This window comes from Oreochromis niloticus, linkage group LG20 (genome assembly GCF_001858045.2).
Source record: "Oreochromis niloticus isolate F11D_XX linkage group LG20, O_niloticus_UMD_NMBU, whole genome shotgun sequence".
Lineage (NCBI taxonomy): Eukaryota > Metazoa > Chordata > Actinopteri > Cichliformes > Cichlidae > Oreochromis > Oreochromis niloticus.
Genome location: NC_031984.2, coordinates 9,667,530 through 9,682,022, shown reverse-complemented (window position 1 = coordinate 9,682,022; position 14,493 = coordinate 9,667,530). Strand labels below are relative to the sequence as shown.

General features: G+C 40.7%; 1 protein-coding gene across 1 annotated transcript; it reads right to left on the bottom strand.

Annotated features, from left to right (window-relative positions):
• Positions 1-6,731: 6,731 nt before the first annotated feature.
• Positions 6,732-13,886, bottom strand: LOC109196091 (uncharacterized). The gene is made up of 5 exons (XM_019349307.2): positions 13,860-13,886; positions 13,703-13,814; positions 13,075-13,104; positions 8,329-8,679; positions 6,732-8,068 (listed from the first exon to the last, which is right to left on the bottom strand). Exons 1-5 carry the CDS (start codon positions 13,884-13,886, stop codon positions 7,701-7,703), a joined length of 888 nt encoding a protein of 295 aa, XP_019204852.1. The 3' UTR covers positions 6,732-7,700.
• Between the last annotated feature and the right edge of the window lie 607 nt (positions 13,887-14,493).

The following is a 14,493-nucleotide window of genomic DNA, read 5'->3' as shown; positions in this document are numbered from 1 at the left end:
ACAAACTCTCTCTGTACTTTTAAAACACATCTCAAAACCCATCTATTCAGAACTCCATACCCTTTTATACTTGTTTATATACTTTCATGCTTGTTTTTTTTTTACCTTATGTTTAAATTTTGTTTTGCTATATTTTATTATATTGTATTGTTGTACTATTGTAAGGTGACCTTGGGAGTCTTAAAGGCACCTATAAATAAAATGTACCATTATTATTATTATTATTGTTATTAACAATAATAATAATAATAATAATAATAACTTGATTTTACCAAATGGTAAACTACTAACTTGTAAATTGAAGAAAAATGTGAGGTTTTTCGCGAATTCTTTTTTAAGTTAGGTATAGTGCAAAGCTATTTAGGGGAGTTAGTGCTAGTAGACTGAAAATATAAAAATGTGACTCAACTATCATTGACTTATCTGTAGGTGTGAGAGTTAAAATGTACACTACATGCCAGAAATGTTAGCGTTTCCAATCCTTTTCTGTATTATAGAAGTGGAAGCACCATCGCTGAATACAGTGTCACTGCTGCTACTTTACCTGTCATCCAAACACTAAACAATGGAATTTTTGACCAGCTAGCAAAAATCTACTCTATGATATCAGATGGTAAGCATTTGTCTACATTTGTGATTTTATTCAATTTTACATATTTGTTTAATGTCATATCAAAAAACACATGAGATCATATGATTGTTTGATAATTTTTTTATATTTATGTTCATTTTAAAGACCCAGGGTTTCTGGATTTTAAAATTGAAGGTACTGGATTTTGGGAGGATAAAGTCATTGTAACATGTGGCCCTCCACCATTGGATCTCTTTGGTACTGACTGGAGAGCAGAGTGGAGACGTGATGGCAATGTCATAGCTCAAGATGAAGTACACAGCATTTCAAATAACGAAAGTTACTCAGTCTTATCTGTGTCGCAGTTCATTCGTGCCGACAGTGGTAAGAAGCACACAACTGCATTCCATGAGGAAATTCACAAATCATATACATTTAAAATGCGAGTGCAGTCTCAGCATTTTTTAGTGATTCAGCAAGTGCAATTACAACATTCTGATTGGCTTAAGGGTAAAACTTGTTTGGTTCAGAAAAAAACATCACATGTATCTTTTATCATAACTCTTTTACGTGGCCTATTGACACAGTTTAAAAACTGGTATATAGTTTGAAGTCCGCACTTCTGACCCAAGTTGAAATGGAGTCGCTGGGTCACTGCAACCCCAGAGGGTTAAGGGAAACGTTATTACTGCAATGGAGCAATCAATATTAGTGTAGAAGGACTGAAATCATTTGATTTAAATAGTTAAACCATTGCTGTTGCACAAGCCTTTCTCAAGAGAAAGCAATACCAAATTACAAGTGCCAGTGTAAATGTGTACTTGTGTGAACACAGATGTCAACTAATTCGTATTAGAAATCCTATTTAAATTTGGAAATAAGTGGTTGCTGAGCTCTTAATAATGTAACAGTAAAATAAAATGTTGCTAGACAGAGAATGGTATTCTTGAAACAAAATGGCGCAAAATCGCGTTATCAGCTACATTACTGCTTTTTTTTGTAGTATGTAAAATGAAACACTGAATCTGCATAGGAGAACCAGCCATATTACAACTGTATAATACAGAAACAAATGACACTGTCATCCCATATATTCTTATTTTTGTTTGGCAACACTATTTCATTTATGTATATAATAATTTACTTTCATTCCAGGAAATTATGAATGCAGGCTCATACGGAAAAAGGATGATTCATTTTATCGACAACGATCCAATGGAACCTTCACACTCAAAGAGAAACCCTTGATCAGAGTGGACCCAATTGAAAAATTTTTGCAGTGTAGTGGTGAAAATGTGCCACTAAATTGCTTTGTCAACAATGACTATAATATTAGTTTCATAAACACGGATATTAGCGGTAAATCTGAAACAAAGAATCAACAAAATGCAAATCAGCTATTGGGAAATAGTTTCTCTGCTCATCTTGCAATACTTACGTTATTTACTAATATGAGACAAAACTAGTCTGATTAATATTACATCAGATCTGAATGTTTAGGTTGTATTGCTATTCATATTGACTTTGTTGTTTCTGTGGTTTATCCAAAGGTAAAAAAAGCATTTCCTATCAATATAAAACTGATAGCTGTGCAGGCAAAGAGCAGGATACAATTACCTGTCAATCAAATACCTATCCTGAATTCAAAAAGACAATAACACTCAGATTTTACAAAGGCAGTGAGTATTAACACATTACAAAGCAATTTATTAAATTCAGGTTAAAAATTATCTACATTTAATAAGGTCTTTTTTTTGTTTTTGTTTTATTAGATCCTCAAATATGTGATGAGGTACCATTTGGAAAGGCAGTTAGTGGTTTCAAAGCCATAATACCCTGTGCAAACAATGAGGAAGGAGAAAAGAGTGCATTGTGCAACAACACAACATATACTGAAAGACGAGACACCTGCATACTGCAACCCATTAAGCAGCTGCTTGACCAGTCTAAGGTGACTTGTATAAACTGCCATGTTCTTTTTTGTTCTTTGTATTGTGGAAAATGTACCTTAGAGATAAATCACAATATTACATATTTTAAAGAGTTTCTGTAATTGGACACTTTAGAAGGTTCACCTAAGTGAAGCCACAAAAATATTACACAAACCTCTCTTTAAGTTACTCTTTTAATTAAAGTTAATTTGCTATGTGTTTTACTTGACAACTGTGACTATAAATTTCAAAACTAGATTATATCAAATGGTAAGATTAAGGCTCTTAAATGACTAGTTTTTTCTACTCCTATACATTTCAATTTTGCTGATGATGGAAATGACCATGTAATGTAATGTAAAATATAAATGGTTCTCAACACAATCCTGTTGATTCTATTCTGGGCTAAAATGGAAGATGAATCCACCTCTCAAATTATTACAGCTGCTTCAACCAGTTTTCAAATGGATGGTATCCTGTTAGACAGCAAAACAATCATGGTCGATCATGGACTATAGTAAACGTAAGCCGAATTCTGTGAGGATTTCTACAAACAAAAACCTTTGAGATAGGAATTAGTAAATGGGAAGCCCAAGTTTGTCATTCTAACTTCAACATTGAGTTAAATTGTGAAACTAAATACTTTTTCTCTTCAACTCTTGCAGGTCTTGACTGCCACTACACTGCCAGCATTTTTGCAACAGCTTAGTAATGTTACAAATGGGAATTCTAAGCAAGTGGTTAACTCACCTAAAAATATTGATGCTGTTGTTCAAATCCTCGGAAATGTAGCAGACAGAACAGAATTATTAAACATCTCAATCAATGAAAACTCGATGAAGGTACATGCTAGTTTACTGAAGTTTGAGTATTCTAAATAATACATGCTTTTTTAAATTTTGTATTTGTTTATTTAATCTAATACAGTTTTTTTTTACTATAGGATATCTTGATAACTGCAGGTGTTCTCACCACAGATCAGGCAAGGGACTCGTGGAACTTTCTGAACAAAAAAAATGAAAGTATCTCGTATGACATCTCTAAACCTGACAGTGTTAGTTCATCATTATTGCAGTCTCTTGAAAATATAACAAAACACCTTGCCAGTTTCAATAATTCTGGTATTGACACGCCTTTTATCATCTTGAACAGAACTATATACACAAACCCTATCACTGGTGGTTTTAATTCTTCGGTGGAGATAGAAATACCAGAGAATGAGGGTGAAAATAAGTCAATCACAGTGATAACATTTGCCTCTCTGAATAATGTACTCCCTGCAAGAGAAATAGACAATTCATCAATTAAGGTCATCGGTGGCAGGGTTGTACTTGTTCAGTCCAGTGGCCAAATCAATAATATCTCTTTGAAATTTGATATTTTAAATGATACACTGAGAAATCCAAAATGTGTCTTCTGGAACTTCAGTCTCCTTAATGATCTCGGAGGATGGGACGATGAGGGCTGTGAAGTGGTAAATTCAAATGAAACTGGAACTGTCACCTGCAACTGCAACCACCTGACCTCATTCTCTATCCTGATGTCACCAAACAGTCCAATTAGCCTAATTTTGGACTATATAACCTACATCGGAGTTGGCATTTCCATGGGTTCCTTGGTCATATGTCTCATCATTGAAGGCCTCATATGGAGAAAAATAAGAACGAATGAAACCTCTTACCTGCGTCATGTTTCCATAGTTAACATTGCTGTGTCCCTCCTGATTGCAGATATTTGGTTTATAATTGGAGCAGCCATTTCAGATACAAAAAACCACTCAGCATGCACTGCAGCTACCTTTTTTATCCATTTTTTCTACCTAGCTCTGTTCTTCTGGATGTTTGCCTCAGCTCTGTTGCTCCTCTACCGTACAACTAATGTCTTTGGTGGGGGTTTGTCTAAAGCATCTATGCTGGCCATTGGATTTTCTCTAGGCTACGGAGCTCCTCTAATCATAGCAACAGTAACTATAGCTGCAACTGTACCTGACAACAAATATATCAGAGAAAATGGAATCTGCTGGCTCAAGTGGGATGAGTCCAAAGCTCTACTGGCGTTTGTGATTCCTGCACTTTCAATAGTGCTGATAAATCTCATTATCCTGGTTGTGGTTTTGTACAAAATTATAAGGAGAAGGGTTGGAACAACTGCTGCACAAGCAGGTGAAAGGAGCGTTTTACTGGTTATTGTCAAGAGTTTGGCTGTGCTTACACCATTTTTTGGAATAACTTGGGGTTTGGGAACTGGACTTCTGGTGGATCCAAGAGACATGGGAATCAATATTGCATTCGCATTCTTCAATTCGCTACAGGTACAAATAAACTTTTTACCTTTTTATACCATAATAGCAGAATCTTTAATCACTGAATCCTTGATAACGGACATTACTCTGTCTTTTAAAAAAGGGCTTCTTTATTTTGGTGTTTGGAACACTGCTGGATGGTAAGGTATGTACAGCTCAATTTTAATTCAGGTTAATGAATAAGTGCTTATTGTTGAATTACTTTAAATTAATGTTAAATGATATAATTTGGTTTAACCAACAAAGTGCTTAATGTCTACAAACCTTTACTGACAAAGGAATATGAATTGTAATAATACTACACTAAAATCCTCTTGTCAAGTCAAACTTCTGCCTTCTACTGCCATTTCATGGTTTCTCTGTAAGTCCATAAAAATGACTAATTCCGACTTGATGGTGAAAGTAGCAAACAGCAGGTGGGCCCACACTTCAATAAATAACAGTTATATGTATGTGTTCGTATCCCACACAAGCACACAAAAAAGCAAGCTAAACATCACCATAGACTTACAAAAGTACAAGATTCCTTTTAGTGTTTGGCTGGGCATCATGAATTAATTTAATTTTACAGCTAACTTGTGCAACTTCCATTGTAGTGTAACACTTGAGATTTCACTTATCAGGTGCGGTCAGCAATATCATCATATGCACAACCGTCCAGAAGTAGGACAGGGGTAAGAACAGTTTGTGTTCCTTTTTTCTTTCCTTATTTTTGGATCTCAGCCAACTTGCTTTTTGTTTTGTTTTTTTCAAATATTGCATGATTTATTTTTTGTATTGTTTTTTAGAGCACAAGTGCTGGAAACTCATCGTCGAGTGGACTTCAGTTTTTAAGGAACTGGAGACGTGGAAGAGGTAAATAACAATTTAAAAAAAGAACATATAAAGATGCAGGAAAAGCTGTGTTTTGTTAAGAATAAGAATAAGAATAACTTTATTTATCCCGAGGGAAATTCTTTTGTCATGTACATGCTCAAAGCAGCAGGAGAGACAGAGGAACAGATGAATAAGATATAAGATATACAATATATACAATAAGAATAGTGGTGCTTGTACCTTAATTGGGGAGTCCAACACAGAAAACAATTGGATGGGTTGCACATTAACACATATAAAATGTATTTTTTAATTTTACTTATTCATACAATTATTTTACTTCTTACTTCAACATCCTGTTGTAGTACTGTCTACTGTGTATTATTTTTTGCCACAGATTAACTATACAGCTCTGTTTTTTTTAGATGGCTACAACATGACATCCAGTGCATCCAGTGATTTACATTCAGCTAGCAACACATAATGAATGCAGAAATCTGTGGTTATTCAGATAACCAACAAGAAGTCAGGCTTTTCTTTGTTCCTTTTTTCCATAGTATCAGTAAGTTAATCTACTATGGTTTTATTAATAGCTTATATAATATTTAATCCCAGAAGAATTTGGCTTGTTTTTTAAGGAAAACAAATAAGGAAAAATATGTGTGATCACCAAAATATTTTTGAATGACATAATAAATTTTGGAATTGTAATCAAACTTTGAAAAAAATTATGTAATCTTTTTATTCTAATTAGCACCTTCATAATCTTTACTGGCTACTCAAAGATTAACTAAGTATGCTTTCTGTGTGCCTTTTGTGCATTTAATGTGGTATGTTTTTGGATAGCTTTAACATGCCTTAATTTTGATCCTGATTAATAATGTATAAAACTAAAATTAGCTTTCTATTACTAATTATGTCCTGAATTTGTTAAACTTTTATTCAGAATTTGGTGATTAAAATCTTTTAAAAATCCCAATCTTGTGTTAATCTGGCAGATTTGTTTGAAGTATCCTAAAATCCAAATTCCTAAAAAAAAATAAATTAATTTAAAAAAAACTGAATTGGAATGACACACAGACGTAGTTCCTAATAGTGGTGTTCGGATCGATATTGAAATATCGATTCTTCCGATACCAGTAATTTGTTCTAGAATCGATTCTCATATTAAAATATCAATATTTTAGTACTTTGGGGTAAATTTGTAGTGTTTCATTAACAGGAACAGTGGAAATAAACTATATCATTCAGATCGTCTAAATTGGAAGGAACTACTTCCTCTTACGCCTTTCATAGTCATATGTGAAATACGGCTGGATGAATGTGTCACAGCCCCTGGCGTGCGCACTCACAGCAATGGCTGAGCGTAAACGGAGTCATGTGTGGATGTATTTTACCTCCACAAACAGCCAAGACACGGTTTGCGATATATGTGGCAAGACAGTGAGGTGTTGTGGCAGCACCACTAACCTCGTCAAACACCTGAGAGTAAATCATATCATAGAATATGATGAGCTTATGTTGATGCGAACTGAAGAGCAGTAGAGGGACAGGTGCTGCAGAGCAGACTCAAGCGCAGACCACAAACTCCTTTCGAACAAGAGTGAATTTATTTACAGTGATCTACCACAGTGCAATATATATACAAAGGTGTTTGGGGAAAAGGGCTTTGGTTCCAGGGTCCAGGAGTGAAAGGGGCCGGAGTCCAGGGGAGGGGGTTTCCACACACAAACAGCTCCTCTTTTCTCCACCACTCTTCTTGCTCACGCCCAGTCACAGTTGCACAGGGGACGGGTCCGGTGCCGATCTGCGATGCGTTTGTTGTTCTCTTTTGTGCGTAGTAGGGCCGCTTGAGTGGCCCGCCAAACTCGACAACACCTGCGTAAATGAGCCTGGACGGAGGGTACAGAGTGCTCACCTTCCACAGCAGGAAATAGAGGAGGCTGATCTCCCAAGGAGGCTTCGAATAGAGACCGGCCGGTGGCAGAGGCAGTCAGGCTGTTATGGGCGTACTCGATCCACGGCAACTCCTCACTCCAGATGGTTTGATTGGTGGAGGCGACGCAGTGCAGAGCGGCCTCTAGCTCCTGGTTGGCCCGCTCGGACTGGCCGTTACTCTGTGGATGATAGCCAGAGGATAGACTGACCTTTGCTCCCCTGGAATTGCAGAATTCCTTCCAGACCTGTGAAGTGAATTGAGGCCCTCTGTCGGACACAGTGTCTTCCGGGATCCCATGCATGATGGAGCGAGGCACATAAAGTCGTTGGGCGGGGCCTCCTCCCGGATTCGGTTCGGTTCCTTCGGCCTCTCGGATAGCTGCTTCAATCTCCCAGGTGATGGCTTGGATAGTACAGGCTGCCGGCAGGATGGGGTCAGGATCCGCCTTGTCTTCAGCAGCAGAGAACTGACGGGAGAGGGCGTGAAGTTTGACGTTCCGGGAACAGGGTCTGTAGGTGATTGAGAAGTGAAAGCGAGTAAAAAAACAGAGCCCACCTGGCTTGTCGAGCATTGAGACATTTCGCTGATTGGAGGTAGGCCAAGTTTTTGTGATCTGTCCAGACAACAAAGGGTTGAGTGGTGCCCTCCAGCCAATGCCACCACTCTTCTAAAGCAAACTTGATCGCCAACAGCTCCCGGTCGCCAACATCATAATTACGTTCTACAGGGGTGAGGCGACGAGAGAAAAAGGCACAGGAATGCAGCTTACCCTCCTTTTGTTGGGAGAGGACGGCCCCCACCCCCGAGTCGGATGCGTCGACCTCTACCACAAACTGAAGAGTAGTGTCAGGCTGGACCAGAATGGGTGCTGAGGCAAACCGTTTCTTGAGCTCCTGAAAGGCTGATTGGGCGGCATCATTCCACTGGAAAACAATCTTGGGAGCAGTTAACTGGATTAATGGTAAGGCAATTCTGCTGAAGTCCCGTACAGACCTCTTGTAAAAATTGGCAAAGCCTAGGAAGCTTTGTAACTGGCGACGGTTGTTTGGCTCTGGCCCGTCCACTACAACTTTGACTTTCACAGGGTCGGGTCGTAGATTTCCTTGTTCTATTATGTACCCTAGGAAGGAAACAGTGGACACGTGAAACTCACATTTCTCGCTTTTGACAAACAGCCGGTTCTCGAGAAGGCGTTGCAGCACCAGCCGGACCTGGGCCTCGTGTTCAGCTTGGGAAGAGGAGAAGATCAGAATGTCGTCTAGGTAGACAATTTGACCAGAGCTTGGAACACTGCAGGTGCGTTGGTGAGGCCGAACGGCATGACAAGATACTCGAAATGTCCGAGGTGGGTATTGAACGCTGTTTTCCATTCATCGCCATCCCGAATCCGAACTAGATGGTAGGTGTTTCTTAAGTCCAGTTTACTGAATGTGGTCGCTCCCTGGAGAAGTTCAAAAGCAGATGTGAGCAGAGGCAGTGGATATTTATTCTTAACCATGATGTTATTGAGGTCCCGATAATCAATACAGGGTCGAAGGCTCTTATCCTTCTTTTATACAAAGAAGAATCCCGCCGCGACGGGTGATGAAGAGGCACGGATGATGCCGGCAGCGAGGGATTCGGTTATGTACTTCTCCATAGCTTACCAGCGAGAGGCTAGAGAGGCGACTGGTGGGTAAAGGAGCTCCTGGAGGTCTATGGCACAATCGTAGGGCCGATGGGGTGGCAAAGACTGGGCTCGGTCCTTCCGAAAAACCTCTGCGAGATCGTGGTAAACAGAAGGTACATTAGCTAAATCGGAGGACCGCGGCGGCTCTGGACTGGAGACTGACGTGCTAGGAGGTGAGGCAGTCTTAAGGCAGGTCATATGACACTCCTCTCCCCAGCCAGTGATGCATCCTTTCTGCCAATTAATTGTGGGGTTGTGTCGCTGGAGCCAGGGATGCCCGAGAACTAGCGGTGTTTGGGGGGGGGGGTGAAAAACAAAAAAACTCATCTCCTCAGAATGATTGCCAGACAGTGTGAGGGTGAGGGGTTCAGTGATGTGTGTGATGTCGGGGAGGCGCTGCCCAGACAAAGCCGTGACGCGTAAGGCGTGAGGCAGTGGTTCCACAGTTGCACAGAGTTGTTTCGCTAATTCAGAGTCAATGAAGTTTTGTTCTGCTCCAGAATCAATGAGTACCAGGGCTCGCAAAATTTCAAAATCCCTGGTAGCCCTTCGGGCAGGGACTCTTCAGTTTTTGGTAGCCCAAAATAAATTTAAGTAGCCCGAATAAAAAAGAGCAATTTTTTGATTGATGTTTTGTTTCCTTTACAATATGATACTTTAATGTATAATATTGTAACGGAAACAAAACAATCAAAACATTGTTGATACACAAATTACAACATTGTAGAAAAATTACAATCATCAACTTAAATACTTGGTTCTAATTGAACAGAAATTTCTATGAACTTGTAAGAACTGTGTAGAACATGAATCAGTCTGTGTCAGATCCTGAATTTGAAATTTCCACTGAAGTCACGGGTAAGAGATAAGTGGAACCAAGATCGAGGCCATTTGCTTTTTGAAGTTTGTAAAGACTGCTAAATTTTGCCAATGGTAGTTCACTCTTTGCAACATAGTACGCTGTTCTAAACAGATTTTTCAGGTTTATTTTTAGTATGTTATTTGCAATTGGTGTTTGTTCTGGGAAAGATATTGCAGACTGAGCAATAATGCATTTCTTGCATTTCTCATGGGTTCTAATGGGGGTCTTTCTTAAAATTACTGGTCCCAGTAAAAAAGGCGCTTGTCGACTCAGAAATCGAGGGAAAACCAACAACACACCCGGCAGAACATTATGTTATTTACAGGGGTGCAAATAAGTGGTCCGCAGGTGAGCATTCGCTGTCAAAATAAAAGACACACACCAGATAAGAAGTTGCAACGCGCGTTTGCGTCCATATAAAAATATAAAAGGCGCTGTTTTTGTCCACTAGAGTGGGATTTTCACATTCTGCACCAAATCTCTGTGCGTTCATCATTTCTTTGAAGCCAGCTCACCTCCTGCAACCAATTTTCCGAGAATACGCGCTTCTTTTGTGGTTCGGACTCCTCCTGACATTTCTTTGGAGGTGGAGGAACACCAAAGTAATTGCTTAAAGGAGCTTGCTTCTTCGACATCTTTAAGAGTTCTAAACAAATGTCTGTCCTCCTCCAGAAAATCTTATGTACACAAACACGCGTTGCAACTTCTTATCTTGTGCGCATTTTTTATTTTGACAGCGAATGCGCACCTGCGGACAGTAGCGGTTTTAGATACGGGCGACACGGGCGGTTGCCCGGGCGGCATCGTGATGGGGGGCGGCATCACGGGCATCGGCAAAAAAATAAAATAAAAAAAAATGCTCGTACTCATGCTGCCCCGACGGCAGCCAGCGCATATTGGGAATGTCATAGGCACCGATCGGTTTTCTATCACCCATTTGCTGGGAGTAAGGGCGCCCTCCGTTTGCGAGGTGCGCCTGCTGCTTGCGGCACAGGGAGGAGAGGGCAGGGCGGCGGGGGATTCTCTGGCTGGCTGGAGCAGCATCTAATAACCAACTCGCAAAATAAAACAAAATAAAAACAAAACAACAAACACGAAAACACCGGACATTATGATACAGACTTATAATTTGCACCGATGTTTTTTCGAAATTCTATACACGAAAACTGAGCGCGAGAGCCCTCGGTGCGCCTGCGCGCTGCTGAAGTCAAAGTAAACTTTACTGTCATCTCCGCTACATACAGTTCAGTATATAGAGAGACGAGACGACGAGGCTCCAGTTACAGCAGTGCAAATAAACGAACAATAAATATAGTAGAGTAAGAAAATAAATATACACTTTAGGACTCGGGGTAAAGGGATCAATAATAATTTAAAATTTATAATTTACAGTTTGATGATTTAAAGTCTCACACATAACCCGTCGAAAGGGGAGGGAGACCTGCTGCTTCCAAATAGAGCACATTTCATTCATAATGTTGTAAATCCAAGCCCATTATGTATTCATGATTTGAATCCTGGGTTGTGTGAAATCCCAGAAATACACCCTAGACAAAGTTAATCTGTGAACTAAGGTGTAGGTCTATTAGGTTATGTTGTGGTGATCCTCTGGTTGAGGGATGGGTGTTCATACTGGAGTGCAAAATTAAAACCAATGGAAGATGGACAAGAAAAGTTCAAAGCCATTAGGTGCTCAGTTTAGAAAAAAGAGAAAAGAAGAGGAGGAGAAACGAACAAATGATACAGGTAAACAGATGTGTCATTGGATAATGGCAGGTCATCCTGAAACAATCAGAATCAGAATACTTTATTAATCCCTAAGGAAATAATGTGGGTTACAGTTGCCCCAAGAAGAAATGGTAAAAATAGTAACAGTAACAGACTAAACTCCAAACAATACATTATGTTACAGATTTTAATATTAATTAGTCATTGTCAATTGTTGATTTGTCCTGTTCTCATTGTATGACGAATTATGATGGCTGTTTGGTAGCTGTTTGCATACTATGCATACTCTCTCTCTCTTCATATGTGTGTGTGGACAACAGTTTTATGTTAATGTACAATCCTTAACATGTTTTGTGTTTGTGTGTGTGTGTGTGTGTGTGTGTGTGTGTGTGTGGGTGGGTGGGGGGGGCGCCAGAGGGAGTGTTCGCCCAGGGCGCCAAACAGGCTAGGACCGCCACTGCCTGCGGACCACTTATGTGCACCCCTGGTTATTTAGCTTGTCATATTGCAGCCACAGAAATTCTTTTGTCCATGAAACCATAAAGCTGCACTTTCTTTTTGCCGTATAGTCTGATTTGTCATAACTTTTCCGTTTTGTGGTAGGCTTTTCTTTGGCTGTCACTTCTTCACCCTGAACTGTCTTATTTGGCTCAGCAGAACTAAAATATATATCCTGCTGCTTTTACACACGCACTCACATAACGCTCAGCAATTCTCTGCGCGATCAACCTCTCACATGTTCAAGCTTGCTGTCGGAGATTTCACTTGTCATGTTTGAATAGTAAGCTAACGACTGATAAGACGATGTCAGAGGAATTGGTGCGCAATTAATCGTCACTCACCAATCAGTACTGTCGCTCTCTATACACAGTTCGCGCAATTGCAAAGTGAAAGCAAAAAACAGCAAATTCAAACGCGATTTCAATATGTCACATATTGACAGTGGCTCAACGATGCCAATGACATAATTACCCAGCTACATTTCTGAAAGAATGCAAAAGCATTGACATATATTTTTCCTTCCTATGATAGCCCGACGGGCAGGGCTGAGATAGATTTTGGTAGCCCTGAGTACTGAAAGTGAATGACACTCGGAGTGGACTAGCAGTTTAGCCGTTAGCGCTAGCCGTGGAGGAGATTTGTCCTGATTTAAACCACCCACCAGTACTCCTACCATCACTGGCGGACGCGACCTTTTGCTCGTGATGGGCAGGAGGCGATCGTATGTCCCTTGTGACCGCAATATAGGCACTCACCGGCCGAGATGCGTCGCTGGCGTTCCGCAGCTGTAAGATGAGAGCTGCCAATTTACATTGGTTGTACCTCTCCGTCAGCGCCCTCTGGTGTCCGAGATGCCTGATATTCGGCCGAGGTGTCCCCCCCCTCGTTGCCCCACGGCCTCTTGGGAGCTGGAATTCCGTGTTTGTCGGCGCGCCCGTAGCCGCTCATCCACCTTTATGCACAAAGACATAAGTACATCAAAAGCGGTGGGAAGGCCCCGCATAATCAGTTCATCTTTCAGATCCTCACGAATATTATTTAACAGGGTGCTCCTGAGCACATCCAGTCCACAACCGGTTTCTTCCGCCAAAATCCAAAAGTCAATAGAATATTCTGCCATACTCCACATACCCTGTTAGAAGTTGAGGAGATGGAGCGCAGCAGCTTCGGCCCCGGAGCCCCTGTTAAACACAGTCTTGAACTTAGCCAAAAAGTCCTCAAAAGGAATCCCAGGGTCAACTACCTGGGCCCATTTCAAAGTACGATCCCTCAGCATCTGTACGAAAAATGCAATCTTCGCCCCGTCATTATCATGAAAACGCTGCTGTTCTCGGAAAATCAATGAGCATTGGGCCAGGAACCCATAGCATTTTTCCGACTCACCCGTAAAGGGTTCAGGTGAAGGCAGAGGACCGTCAGAAGATGGAGTGGCTGTCGGCAGGGGGCTGGCTGTTGCCGCCGCCGCGGGTGTTTCCTGCGGGGCGGGGTGAGCTGGCTGTGGTTAAACGAGACCCAGCTTGGGTTAATGCGGCAATCTCACCCCGCAACTGGTGTAACATTTGTTCATGGCGGGCCAACGCTGCTTCTTGGGCAGCCAGTGCCTGTCCGACGGGATTCTGGTCTGCTCAGTTCATATTTTTTTTAACATACTGCTCCATTGCTATATTTGACAGGCTGAAGTTGTCGGGTCACCTCCTAAATCGACCATCTTTTACAGGTGTTTTGTGCCAGAAATGGAGTGTCCACTGAAGACACTGAATCTCCAGGGGTAGGTAACCTTTCTGATGGCGAGTGCCATTTAAAATTTCCTCAGAAGTCAGTGTGCCATATGATTGCATTAGCAATAAATTTAATAACGCTCTATATGAACAGTTACACATTATATAGAACCACTTTATAGAATTATATTTGTTTGCAGATGTTGGCAGCTATCAGCGAATAGTTATCAGCTATTCATGGTCTCCTCACAACAATGATAAGAAAAATAAACTTTGCCAATATGGCATGTTTGTTAATACAGAGACACATATGTTAATATGATCTCTGGTCTCCCACTCAGAGACACAGGTCTCCGAGTGTCCAGCATTCAGACGGACACCTGAGGACACTCATGTGAGAGAAAATCTGCTCACACAGATATGTAGAGCCAAATACTGTCAATAAGGCCTCTGCAA